This window comes from Scomber scombrus, chromosome 18 (assembly GCF_963691925.1).
Source record: "Scomber scombrus chromosome 18, fScoSco1.1, whole genome shotgun sequence".
NCBI lineage: Eukaryota > Metazoa > Chordata > Actinopteri > Scombriformes > Scombridae > Scomber > Scomber scombrus.
In genome coordinates, this window is record NC_084987.1 from 2,673,697 (window position 1) to 2,688,563 (window position 14,867).

Consider the following 14,867-nt stretch of genomic DNA (forward strand, 5'->3'; position numbering starts at 1 on the left):
CTTAAATGACTAATTGCTGCAGCTTAAGTTAAAATGTTTAATACAGCTGGCAGCTGAAACGCAACATTTTTTGTTTCCAACTCAAACAAACAGGAGGAGGAAGAAGAAATTTGACTTGTTTTCTTGTTTTTTTTAAATATATAAAACCACAACCTGTGAGGAAAACTCGCTCGCAGCACTCATGAGGGCAGAAGTGTGTGTGAGATGCTGTTTGACTGAAATCACCGGGTTGGAGGGAACAGACGAGTCTTATTTTAACTCCCCCCCCCCTTCACACACACACACACACACACACACACACACACACACACACACACACACACACACACACACACACACACACACACCCCAAAATGCTGCCCCCACCCATTCTAGCCACCAATCCCCACCCGAACTCCAACAACAAGAACCTCCTTGTACCTACCATTGGTCTCCACCCCACACACACACACACATATACACACACACCCACACGTACACACACAGCTGGAAAAATCCAGTCTGCAGAAACTGAAGCCTGATTGTACCTCAGCACAAGCTTGCGTTATCTTCATATTTAATTTGGACCAGTGAACACACACAAACAGCAGCGGTGGTGAGTTTTAGTGGAAAGACACATTTCATCTGTCAGAGTCCTCATCTCTCTGCGCTGACCGTGCACCGAGTTTACTGACCCCCCCCCCCCCCCCCCCCCCCCCCCCCAAAAAAAAAAAACCTCTAAATGACTAAGTGAGGACTGATCCTTGATTTTACTTTTTAATGACGACAGATTCTAGCATAGACGATACTTTCAGGCCTGTACTTCACTGTTGTCTTTCAGGTCTGGATTTTTATGGTTTAAGAGATTATTGTAAAATCCATCTTGGGGAAGGTGTTTCCAAAAAAGCATTTTAACCAATGGCCGAAGATTAACGGTTCCTGGTGTCTAGTGTTTGTACTCTGGTGTCACAAAGTCAAGTGTAGTTCAAGTCGGTTTTCTTAATATGGCGTCAAATTACAACTCAATTTATGTCTTTAAGAAAATCCAGGTTATGAAAATGAAGAATCTAAGCTGCAACTGGATGTAATTAATTGGAAATAGTGACCAACGTAGACCAGAGTCCCGTCCAACCAGACTAAACTACACACCTCACCTGAGTTTGATTGACAGCTTTTAAACCAACCTAAACAAACCAAACCAAACAGGTTAGGTGTGAGAGCATAAAGAAGCCGTCATTACTGAGGTTATTACGATGAGATTATTCAAACTGGGAAGGTGTTACTGTTCAGTTTGACGTCTTCTAAAACCTGTAAAACTAAACTAAACTAAAACGACTTAATCGCTTGTTAAACTAACTAAAACTAAACTGTAATTTAAAACTCTAATAACCCTGATTTGTACCTGCAGCTATTGTCGTTGGGATGACCCTGCAGCGAGCTGGCGGCGCGGCTCAGTCCCATACGAGCGAAGGCCTGGTAGTGGCTGACCAACGAGTCCGATACGCTGGCGAGGCCGTCCGTCTCCTGCTCGTACGCGTTCTCCCAGTAGGCCTGGAGGCCCGGCGTGCCCGAGGCGTGCGCTCCGAACAGGTAGGAGTCCAGCTGGCTGATGATCTCCTGGCTGACGCTGGCCTCAAACTTGCGGGCGAAGAAGGTCGGTCTGGACGCTTGCTGCGGGTCAAGAGGGATGTGTTATAAAAAATTAGGATTATGACGTAATTCAGATGTCTTGAAACATGCAGTGTGGGTTCCTATTTCTATTTGACTGTTCTTGACATCAGATACTTCTTGTTTTACCTAAAAACTGAAATTACTGTAGCAAAAAGGAGAAGGTGCGAAAAAGGTCAAGAGGCAGGGGGACTACTGATTGTAGGAACTGAGAAACTGTTACGTGATACCTGTGTCTGCCTGTTGTAAATGGACAGGACTTATATAGCACCTTTCTAGTCTTTACGACCACTCAAAGCGCTTTACACTACAACTCATTCACCCATTCACACACATTCATACACTGATGGCAGGAGCTACCACGCAGGAGCCAACCTGCACATCAGGAGGAAGCTAACCATTCACACACATTCATGGGTCAATGACGTATAAGGATTTTCAACAACTCAATTGTAGAATAAGTAGTTCAAACATTCAGAATGTTGTGTACCTGAAGATTCATATTACAATGTGAAAGTGATTTTAGTGGGTTTATCCAGATTAATTGGCACTGGCCTTAAAAAAAAGTCCTGTGGTGCGACCGTGATTCATCTTGAAATATCTTTATATAAATAAAAGATCATCATTTACAAAAGTTTTTAAAAAATGCAAATACTTTGTTTCCAAACACTTTATATTACTGAAAACTTGTAAAAAAAAAAAGATGTGAAGCGAGTTAAGTAAATTAATTTATTTCAAGATGAATCATGGTCGCACCACATGACTTTTTTTAAGGCCAGTGCCAATTAATCTTGAAAAACCCACTAAAATCACTTAATTTCTTAAATGTATAATATGGAGCCTCAGGTACACAACATTCTGAATGTTTGAACTACTGCATTAGATATGCTTGGTTTTTATTATTCTACAATTGAGTTGTTGTAAATCCTTATACGTCATTGACCCTCATACACCGTTGGCACAGCAACGGGAGCAATTTGGGGTTAAGTGTCTTGCCCAAGGAAACATCGACATGTGGACTGGAGGAGCCGGGAATCGAACCGCCAATGGACGACTGCTGTATCTCCTGAGCCACAGTTGTGAGGTGGGGGTGGGGGGGTGGGGGGGCTGGGATCATGTAGCATAAAACCTTTCTGATCACGCTCCACGAAGAGTCTTTTCTCCTGTAACTCTTATTGTTGCATTGGTGAAACGCTCCGCTTGTAAAAGCTAAATAAATTCAACCTAAATCCTGTTATTTCCAATCCAGTCTCCTTTATTAAGGGTAATCCAAACTATTCTTTTATCAGGATGATTTAGCGACAATTAGACCAATTAGACAGAAAAAAGCCAAACAAAATAAAACTATTAATGCCGTTTACAGAAGCTCTTAAGAGATGAATAAAAGTGCAACACAATAAATAATATGAGTGGAAACAGTGGCGGCATTGATGCAGCTTGTTTTTTTGTTTATCCAGATGTGAAACCTGAGTCACAGTTTACACAAAGGAAAAGAGCCGAATATAGAAATAAATCTGCAGCAAACGGTAATTATCTCATTACCTTCTGCACCGCTACGTTATAGTAATTACAACAACATAATTAGGATAATGACTGCAACCAATTAAAGATAACAGAACAACATAATATTAGATGCTGTGTATAATTACTACTAACCATGGGAGCAAATTATTATATATTTACATTATTATAAATAAAAGTCACATTAACTATAATATCTGAATGTCTCCTGTGTTAATGTGAGGTTTTAACAGGTGGTTTAATCCTAAAAATACCTGCTGGACAAACATTTGGTTAAATCTGATGTGAAGGTGACAGGATGCTTCAGTGAAATAATGAACTAACCCTTAAATTATTACTATTCTGTGTCAAATTAGACATATTTTTACATTTGAGAGCTGTAAAAACTCCATATACACATTTCTTCTAGATGGACTTTTCCTAATGTGACCCACAGTATCCTTCCTTCCTTCTGTCCTTCTTCGTCCCTCCCTCCTTCTCTCCTTCTTTCCTTCCTCCATCCCCCTTTCTTCCTTCCTTCTGTCCTTCCTTCGTCCCTCCCTCCCTCCTTCTTTACGTCCCTCCTACCTTCCTTCCTTCCTTCCTTCCTTCTTCCCTCCTTCTGTCTTTTTTTCCTCGCCATTAACTTCCTTCTTTACTCTGTCCTTCTTTCCTCCCTTCCTCTATTCCTTTGTCCCTCCCTCTCTCCTTCCTTCTTTCCTCCCTTCCTTCCTTCACTCCTTTCCTTCCTTCTTCCTCTCTTGCATCCTTCCTTCCTCCGTCCCTTTCTTCCTTTCCTTCCTTCTTCCTGCCTTCCTTCCTCCCTCCTTTCCTCCCGTCCTTCCTTCCTTCTGTCTGTCCTTCCTCCCTCCCTCCTTCTCTCCTTCTTTCCTTCCTCCATCCCCCTTTCTTCCTTCCTTCGTTCCTTCCTTCCTTCTTTCCTCCCTCCCTCCCTCCTTCTCTCTTTCTTTCCTCGCAATTAACTTCCTTCTTTCCTTCCTTTCTCCCTCCCTCTCTCCTTCCTTCACTCCTTTCCGTCCTTCTTCCCTTCTTTCCTTCCTTCTTCCTCTCTTGTATCCTTCCTTCCTTTCCTTCCTTCTTCCTCTCTTGCATCCTTCCTTCCTCCCTCCCTTTCTTTCCTTCTTCCTGCCTTCCTTCCTCGCTCCTTTCCTTCCTTCTTCCTCCTTTCCTTCCTTCCTTCCTTCCTTCCTCCCTCCTTTTCTTCCTTCTTCATTCCTTCCTTTCTCCCTCCCTCTCTCCTTCCTTCACTCCTTTCCGTCCTTCTTCCCTTCTTTCCTTCCTTCTTCCTCTCTTGTATCCTTCCTTCCTTTCCTTCCTTCTTCCTCTCTTGCATCCTTCCTTCCTCCCTCCCTTTCTTTCCTTCTTCCTGCCTTCCTTCCTCGCTCCTTTCCTTCCTTCTTCCTCCTTTCCTTCCTTCCTTCCTTCCTTCCTCCCTCCTTTTCTTCCTTCTTCATTCCTTCCTTCCTCCCTCCCTCCCTTCCTTCCTTCTTTCCTTCCTTCCTTCTTCCTCCCTTCCTTCCTTGACTCGAGGACAACAGGAGGGTTAAATGTTCTCCTGGGCCATAACATAGTGATTATAAATGTCTTTTAATCAAACAGAAGGAAACATCAAACATTCATTAGCGACCGATGGGAAATATATGAATGTGAATTGGTCCAGAGACTAATTATAAATCAGATTATGAACAGTATGTAAAGGTTTAAAGCAGGGGGGTCAAACTCATTTTCGTTCAAGGGCCACATACAGCCCAATTTGATCTCATATGGGCCGGACCAATAAAAAGATGGAAGGAAGAAAGGGAGGAAGGAAGGACGGAGGGAATGAAACAAGGATGGAAAGAAGGGAAAGGTGATAGGAAGGAAAGAAAGGAGGGGAGGAAAGACGAAAGGAAGGAAGGGAAAGGGGAAAGGAAGAAAGGAAAAGAAGACAGGAAGGAAAGATGGAAAGAGGGAAGGGAAGGAATGATGGAAGGAAAGGAGGGATGGAAAGACGAAAAGAAGAAAGGGAGGAAGGAAGGGAAAGGGGAAAGGAAGAAAGGAAAAGAAGACAGGAAGGAAGGAAGGAAGGAAGGAAGGAAGGAAGGAAGGAAGGAAGGAAGGAAGGAAGGAAGGAAACGAAACAAAGAAGGGAGGAAGGAAGGACAGATGACAGGAGGGTAGGAAGGAAAAGAAGATTCTAATGTTTCTAATAATTTGTCTGTTTTTTTGGGGTGTTTTTGGATAAGGAGGTTTGAGAGCTGCTGTCCCAGCTGTCAATCAAGATGCCACACCCCCTTTTTTAAAATATATATCGTCAAATAACGAATTAAAAGCAAACGTATTCGAAAATGAGAAATTGGAGAAACGTCAGCGTGTTAAGAATGACTTTGGAGCCAGCCACAAGGGGGCGATGCAGACGTTTTGGCTTCACTTCTGGGGAGCTGTCATGACTTCCATAATTATATACAGTGGGTCAATGGGTTTTTCCCCCAAACATCCCTTTAAAAAGTTCCAGCACCCAAATATAATCTTCTGCCCTTCATAAAGGCTGGCGGCAGGACAGTTGGCAAGTACTGTAAAGCACTTTGATTGGTCGATAAGAGTAAAAAAGACGCTACGTAAATGCAGTCCACTTACTCCAAATGCTCATTATCACTTATCCAGAGTCAGTTAGTGCAGCCTGCTACTGTACTCCGCTCTGCTCAGGTTTAATGCCTTGTTGTGGTGGTGAGGCAGCAGGAGTCACAGAGGAAGAAAGCTCTGGAGAAATACCTTTTACATGTTCGGTATGACCTGTGGGCCAAAAATAACCCAACACGCATTTTCACACACGTGTTAGAACCAGTCGCTGCGGTATGAGACCTCTCACATACACACTCCACATACTGCACACATAAACATTTACATATGCACACAGACGGGAAAAACTACGATTCTCGCACTGAATCCAAACCTTTCGATGCCATGGCAACGACAGCTAACTCCCTGGAAACAGACACACACAGGATATCAAAAGAAGAAGAGACTGGCGCTCCTTGTATCTACTAAAATAGCTCTGCAAAGACAAAAAAAACCCTGAACCAATAATCTCTGCTGATCAACAACAATCCATTCGTCTCTAATTTCCTGCCTTTTCCATTTCCAGTGTTTTGTCTCTCAACTTCTGGTCCATGTAGTTACCTGTATGCTGGCTGTATTAAAGCACGGTGCATGTGAGCAGATCATAAAGTCAGTAAAATATAGAAAATGATAATAAAGAAACTAATTTGAATTTGTCAACTTCTAATAAATAGACACAAAAAAGGTCTTCAACTCTCTTTCATTTTGACCAAACAGGCTTTTCATTGATAAATTCACCACTAATGTTTAGTATGATAATGATTGACTCCAGGTTTACACACACACACACACACACACACACACACACACACACACACACACACACACACACACACACACACACACACACACACACACAGGTTGTCTTAGGTCACATTTGTGGACGTTACATAGACTTACATTCATTTCCTGCAGACTTACTCTAACTCTAACTGAATGAGACCTGAGTTTGATAGCTTTGTTTTTCTACTGCAGTGTCCTAACGTTTGTCTGACTTCCTGTCACTCACATTGAAAGCATGTCTAGACAAAGAACAGCTGATTCATTATATTCATTATAGGAGTTATGTCTATGGTACCTCTTCATTTATCACTGCAAAAACCTAAATAAAGTAGCAGCTGGCTGGAGGGAGGTCGCCATAAGTTTGCTGTTTGTCATTTCCACTTAAAGAAACATCTAAATATCACAATATAAAATGTGTGTTTTCTGTTTAAAAGTACAAATGTAGGGCAGCAAGTATTCATCCCTCTTTTACATGAGTGGTTAGTCTGTGTGGTTGAGTCTGCAGTCTGATAGGTTTGTGGTTTGTTTGCAACAGAAGTTTCATATTTAACAGATTCAGCGTGAACAGAAAGAAATCACCTCATCCTAACGTTAACCACTGACCCCAAAAATCTGCTTTTTACCCAACTGGACAAACCGTCTCCAAGCAACTGATCTGAAGTCTGAAATGTGTCCTCGAAAGTAGCCTATGACACACACACACACACACACACAGACACGTGGCCCAGCCAGCCTTGACAAATGAAGGGCGTGCTTCATGATGTCATCAGGAGGGTGTGACCTCACCAAACCGACTCTCGGTGGTCTACGGCAGCAGCAGCAGCAGCGAGGAGGGCAACGGTTTGATCTGGTTATTCTGGGTCTGAGCACTTACACAGCTAAAGACAACAGAGGAAACCACTAGTTACAGGCTCAGGGATGACTTCTTATTTCCTTCATTATTATCGTCACATCAGAGGCACATTATATAAAAATGTCTGTATGTTCTCTGCTGCATGTACAAGGCTTTATTTAGCACAGGTGTAACAGGTTTTTGACTTTAAATACCTGCTGCTTTGGACTTTATGTTGCCTCTTTTTACTGTTTTACTTTATTTTTCATTCACTATAATGCTGTATTTTAATCCCTCAAATACTCTGGTGGACATATTTAACAGTTAGTCTATAAAAAGTTAGATAATTGTGGAGTTTTCATATCACTTTGTTTGTCTTATCAACCCCAAAACATTACATTTATGATGATATATGCAACATTCCTCTTTTTACAGCTCTGAAATCAGGTGCCACTTTACCCTGAGGTTCTGTTTTTAATGTAATTAAACAACCTTAATACATTTATTGTGTTTTATGTAGAAGAAGTAAAAAAATATGTATATCTAATTAACGTACTAATTTAAACAAACGCTCTGGAACAAGGCTGCAGACTCTGATCCTGCCTGTAAACATGTTATATTAATGTAAACATATCATAAACTGCACATGTGAACATCTCACCTCTCACACCTCTAAACATTAACACAGTTATTTGTGTTATTACATTTGCAAATTACATGTGTTGTTTATAATGTTTATACTTTCAACTTCTATGCTTTCCTGTAACATATACGGCAATAATATAATAATATAAATATAATAATGTTGAAGGTGTGTGTGTACTTTTACACATATATATTTTTTTCCTTTTACCAGTTTTTAAAAAGTAATACTTCTTTAATATTTTATTATTTTCTATGTTGTTGGTTTTAGCGTTACTCTGGTTGTAGCAGTTATTCTTGCTCTTTCTATTCTTATGTAATCTGTTGTGTTTTATTACCCTGTGAAGCAGTTTGTAACATTTGTTTTGCAAAGTGTCGTAAAAATAAAGATTATTATTATTATTTGTGATCACCTGACTTTAGCAGGTATTCTGGCTCCGTACAGTGTGACAAATTCTGCTTCTCTAAACTAAAACAACATTTTTTTTAAAGAAATTCTTAATGTCACAAAGTCTCACCAGTTAAATAATGTAAAATCAGTGTGTGCACTGCTGTAATGTACTGTACATACTGTACATGTGCGTCCCTTGTCTTCCAGGACTCCGAGCCGCCTCTCTAGCCGGCCAACCCCGACATTATGATAATGACAACGTTTGAAACCTCAGCAGCAACTTGCTACAAAGCTCTAAAAATACTATCCGCTTCAGCTTACAGCTGTTTCCAGGATTAGTTGTCCTTATAGAAACCATCGGTAGCTCCACCACAGACGCTGTCTTTAGGTTTGCCGGTACAGAGAGCCAAGGACCGCCTGCTGTACGTAAAAGCAGCACTGCTAATTTGTGAATGCAAAGCTATTCTGGTCGTCGGCCACTGCGGCCCTGAGAAGAGAGGCTGAACATGAAGGTCCTGGCCTACTACCATGATGACTGTTATATTTGAGCTATACCCGACTTCACAGAGCTATATTATATATGAAAAAATCCAAAAAGTGATGGTTTCAAGTTCAAAAGAAATGTGCATTATTTATGTAAACAGCTGTGGTTGGAAAAGCAATAATTATGTTTTTTATAGAAAACATCATGAACACGAACAACTTTCTGTTACATATTATACCTTGTTAAACATTCTGAAACCTGCAGTCGCTGATTTTTTTGTCTACTAGTTTTCAGCAGAAACAAGCAGTGAACACAACACTGACATATCAGAGCTTTTAAGCTGATATGTTGAACATGTTAGCAAACAGTTTATTTCCACATCCAGCAGTTACTGATCAACATCATCATTCATTAGTTCATCGTGTTTCTGTCCATCTGCTGAATATAAAGTCCAATATTCTCTCTCTGTTAGCTCTGTTTTTACTCTCTACCAACTCCTGAGGGAAATATCTAAATGCTCCACTATGTTCACCAGCTAGTCTACAGATAACTGTGTGTGTTTGCTGTTTGGTGCTGAGCAGGTAGAGAACAGTGACGCTATGAGAGCAGCTGAGAGTGAACCAGAACAGTAAAGTTGAAGCCGGACAGATAAACAATGAGCTGAAACTCAACTATAAAGCTGAAGAGTCACTGATTATTCTCTGTAGGTTTATCACTATGAGTCACAACCAACATATTACACACTGACAGTGGCATACGACTGACTGCTGCGACTCCTGTTCGTAGGCATGTGTGAAACTTCCCTCCTTCAGCAGATGGAAGTGAAAACAAACTAAAGTCAGTCAGGTCTCACCTGGAAGCGCGGCAGATCCGAGGGCTTGAAGTCGTTGGGCGAGCAGCCGCACCAGTCCACAATGTGCTTGTACTGGCATTTACATCCCAGTTTGCGGTTCCAGTTGGTGAGCCGCAAGTTGTTGTCCACCATGGACTCACAGTGGGCGCTGTTCTCCAGCACGGTGTGGAAAAAAGACTGCAGGAGGAGAGAAAGACAGACAAGTTTCATCACATTTGTCTCCTGATTCTTCGGGTGTTTTCAGTTTCAGGAGCGTCACCACAACCACTATCCTCTGGACCCGAGTAAAGCCGACTCTGGTCTGCATGTAACTTTATTAGGAACACCTTTGCAATCTAATCTAATCTAATACAACAGCTCTTCCATCATCATCCAGATCAATTTGATTCATTATATCAGCTGTAACCAATATTTACTTGTTCTGCTGTATAATCGCTTAAGGAAGACATAACAAAACAAGTGCAGCTATTTTGTTTTAGGGATGGTGAACACAGTAGACAAACATCTATCTGCCCAACATGTTGATCCAGAGATAAATAAAACAGTGACAACTTGATGGATTATCTTGGATTGTGCTTGTATTTAGGTTTTCCTCTTGGGGACAACAGCAGGGTTTTAGATGACCAGGCTCATTGGACTCAATCTGTAAACGTGATGTTTTCATCTGTAATTAGCTTATATTTATGTATTTTCTTACTAAGGTGAAAACAGACTTTCTATGTATTTTTATGGAGCCACTGAAGGGTTGCTTTAATGTAATGTACTTTAATGTGTGTGCGTTTTACCTCAGCAGGCAGCAGTGTGTAGGCGTAGAAGCGCTTCATGCTGCTGACCAGCTCGTCTTGGGAGTTCACCACATAATCCACAAAGGCCCGGTTGAGCAGGAACCAATCAGAGCCTCCGTCCACTGCAATGCCCTCTGGGATCTTGCGATCGCCGAGACGCCACATGTGGGTGTCACACTCGTAGAAGAGACGGTCCAGACCCTGTTTGCGGATGAAACTGAGACGACAATGGGGAATGATTATTTAAAAGATAGCCTGAACTCACCTTTTTACCACTAATCAGCCACTAAACCTGTGGACTGTACAGTTAATGATACTTCATGACTAAATCTGTGTCTAAACCTAAAAACAAACTCAAATTTCACCACTTGGATACAACTAAATTACATGAAACTCAATGAAGACTAAGCCAAAATTATATAGTATTTGTTTAGATGACGAGTCAGACATAGTTTTAAGAAGGGTTACAACTCTGGCATGTGAAGAAAAAGACGTCCTGATGATGTATTTTAGCTGGGCAGCTCCCGGTCAATGAAGAACTCCCATAAACCTGCATTCTGTTTAATGGCCAGCAGGGGGCAACTCCACCGGCTCCAAAAAGAAGCTCAATTGTATAAAAGTCTATAAAACCCTACTTCTCAATTGATTTATTACATCAATAAACATTTTCTTAATGAGTTCATGGTCTCAATCACCAGTTTCACCTCTTCTCCAATACAGCTTGTTGTTCATTTTGTAAATTATGGCCCTATTAAGAGTAGAATAAACGATAAAGCAGGGTATGTTTCAGGTTGTGGTTACTTTGTCAGGTCACCTTTATATAATGTTCTATCTTGTCTCACCTGTTACTGTTTGACTTCTTTACAAATTCTGTATTATTTTGATGAAAATGTGAGGACTGGTCTCTGTATTTGGAATATAATGTGTGTATATAACAGGAGCTATGATAATATAATATTAAGCCTAATTCGTTTCTAGATCATTTAACTTCCATCCCTGAACTTTTTTTGGATCGTAACCATTTAAATTGAATATCTTTTCATTTAAATAATTGCTAAAAAGGTCAAACTATGCATGATTTTACAAGGTAAAACACAAATTTAAGAAGCATAACAATGTTTTAACTTCTTAACAAATTAATCTTCTTTCAGATATATCGTATGACCAAGTGGAGGGGCAGGAACCACTGATTTTTAACTGCAAAAAAGGTCCAAAAACCAGATAGAGAAGAGAAGAAGGCAAACTGTGAGGCGGACAGTGACGAACTCTCTTACCGTGCATTGTCTCTGCCGTGAGATTTGATGAAGTTCATGTTGGGGTATCTGGACAGGAAAGCCACCAGCTGTTCATTGGTCCTGAAGAGAAACAGACGACAGCTGTCAATCATCAAATCAGCCAATAATCACAAACCTGATCAATCACAGAAATGCACCACTGGCTTCGGACTGTTCCTGTTCACCCTTTACAAATTTCTCTTCGGTGACCATAAAGGTTCTCGTCTACCAAGGCTTCCGAAAACTAGCCTACAAACACCTTTGACTGTCTACCCCGATCACATGACCCTCTCATTGCAGGTCGAAGCTGTTTGTCGAGTCTCGTGTGTCTAAAAAAAGCCTCACAGAGCTGCTAGCCTGGCCGGTGACTCTTGTTTCGCTGATCAATCATCGTATCTGGTCTCTTGAATCATCTATTTCTTACTTCTTGGACAAATACGATTTGGTACAGTGCCTTTTAACTTGTGTTGGGGTTCCTTTGGTTAATGTTTCTTTATAATTTGTCTTGCTTTGTTTCTTGAATGACATGTGTTATATAACAGGGACTGATCGATGCACATGTCCTTCGTCTGACCTGTTCTTTATGTCACGCTTAGATCAGAATCCACACAATAAAGCACAAATATTGACTTTATCACTTTTATTGAGGGAATGTTTATCCACTTCAGCTTTATCCAAATTGGCACTTTGCAACATGGGACCTCTGGCTCTGATAGAAGTCGCAAAAAAGAAAGCATGTTTGCACAATGAAGTATCACACATGCCTTATAAGCCTTTCACAACTGAAGCTGTTGACACATTTTGTGCTTTCAAAGTCTTTAAATACTCGCTGTCGTGTAACGTGCTGTCATCCTTTTGGCTACAGGAGGGAGAAAAACATAAAAATGGACTCGTGCCACGACATTCTGGATTGCTGTGTTTTACACAGTGTTTAAGGGAGGATTGTTCCCCTTTAATGGATACAGATCTAAGCAGGATGCAGTGTGCCTCTCTTTTTTTAAACACTGCAAAACAATCTTCCATTTAGGGGGAATTAGAGTGACTCCGTGCCACAGCTGGACCAGTTTATTTAGCCTCCACTTCCAGCTCAGCATACGGCTGGAGTTGAATGTCATCCTGACGAGTAGACAGAGTGGCAGACAGACACATCGCTCTGATTACATTTGATTACAGTCGTTGAGACGAACCGCAGGCGTTGCATGAGTGCGTTTGTGGGCATGTTTGAGTTACTGATGCATATTAAAGTCTGGCTGCTTTTCTGCTGCCGTTTTACCTTCAACAGAACCTGAATTTATCAAACTGATAACAGGAAAAACTTTCTTCTTTTAATCTTAAATTGCAAACTTAATTATGCCTTTAAATACTCCGACATGTAAGAGAGTTCTTAAATGACTCAGTGCAGAAAAATACCTTTTTGACGTGTGCTTGGGGGATTATAAAAATTATAATTGATCATAAAGAATAATAATAATAATATAATAATGTTCGCTGAAGTACTATATAATGGAGTTTCAGTTTCAGTTTAACCTATTATTTGCATTTCATTTGAATGTTTTTGTGTATATCACTTTCCATCTTCATGCATCTTCACCGTCTGCATGCGTCCATGTGTGTTAAATTCACTTTATTTAAATTGCACGTTGTACATTGTTTCCCAGCAGCAACACTTTCTCCCAGCTAAAGTTTTATTTTTGTTTCTATTTCAACCAATTTCTTATTACTTTTCCCCACATTTATACATTGTAAATATAAAAGATAGCTGTTTTTTTGCCCCAGGAGACATTCAAGATTTCACACCAATGCCATAAACTCTCTGCACTCTTTTGCAAAATAACTTATCACTGAGTCCAGATGTTTTTTTGAAGAATGAACAATGAGGGTAAATCTGACATTTAAAGGTTCCTCCTTTCTTGTTATTCACCGTTAGCAATAAACATCTGACCATTAACAGCATTAATCACTTGAATTCTTAGAAATGTGATGCATCATGTAAGTTGTTATGCGTGCATTGTAAAATATTGACCAGATAACCTCTAAACCTAATTAAACAACATCATCAAAAGATCACTTTTTGTTCGATCTTGCGAATCACAGACATGCAAGCGGTGACACTTAGTCATAAAGGGGATATCGCTTCATTTTTTAAAGACTCACGAGACAAAAAGTTTTAAAATATCTGAAAACAAAGAATCAATGTTTGACAGATTGTCCATTTCCTGTCAGATACTGGATTACACATCAGCTGATATTGTGTTTATGACATTTAAAAGTTTGTGTGACCTTCTGTTGACAGTCAGTACTAACACACACACACACACACACACACACACACACACACATATACAGAGTCCCATTGACTCACGCCATGCTGTGGCTCAATGACGTCACGTATTGACAGCGTTGTGTTAACTCTGTGGCTCTGCTATGGATTTTAGCTGGAAGCGTGTTCAGACGGTCACTTTTTAATGAGAGGACAGCAGAGGATCAGTCTGTATGTTTTTCTATCTTTATGAAGAGTAATCACAAGAATACAGAGATAAGGGAGAAAGAACCTGAAGATACAAATATTTAATCATCTTTACCTCCTCAGGCGTTGGTTCAGGTTAAATATTTGTTTTTAGATTTGGTTTACTTTGGGGAAACAGTTCAGGGTTATAATCAAGATATAACATATTTCAAGAAGGCAGCAACACAAGCTGCTCACAGAGGTTTAAAGCTGTAACTGATGATTGTTTTTGTTATTGATTAATCTGCTGATGACTTTCCTCAACTGTTAGAACATAGAAAATATTAAAAGAATAGAGGAAAAAAGCCCAATATGACATCTTTAAATGTCTTGTTTTGTTCAACCAACAGTCCAAAACACAAAGAGTTTTAGCTCGTGTGACAAAGAAACATCTGGGACGTTGGAAGCAATAATAAATAAATAAAAAAATTATTTGATTATTGATTATAATAGTTGCCAATTCTGTCAATCGACTAATCGTTTCAGCTCCTCACATGTTGTGACCAAACACCAGTTTAACAGCAGAGATGTACAACTACAGTAAGTATGAA

At 40.3% G+C, this 14,867-nt stretch overlaps 1 protein-coding gene across 1 annotated transcript in view; it reads right to left on the minus strand.

Moving 5' to 3' along the window:
• Positions 1-14,867, minus strand: part of LOC133999053 (xylosyltransferase 1-like) — a 40,588-nt gene that overhangs the window by 5,939 nt on the left and 19,782 nt on the right. The window contains exons 5-8 of the mRNA XM_062438177.1: positions 11,811-11,891; positions 10,537-10,753; positions 9,752-9,928; positions 1,382-1,650 (exon numbers count right to left, since the gene is read on the minus strand). Coding sequence (XP_062294161.1) covers positions 1,382-1,650; positions 9,752-9,928; positions 10,537-10,753; positions 11,811-11,891 — 744 coding nt within the window. The remainder of the gene's footprint in view (positions 1-1,381; positions 1,651-9,751; positions 9,929-10,536; positions 10,754-11,810; positions 11,892-14,867) is intronic.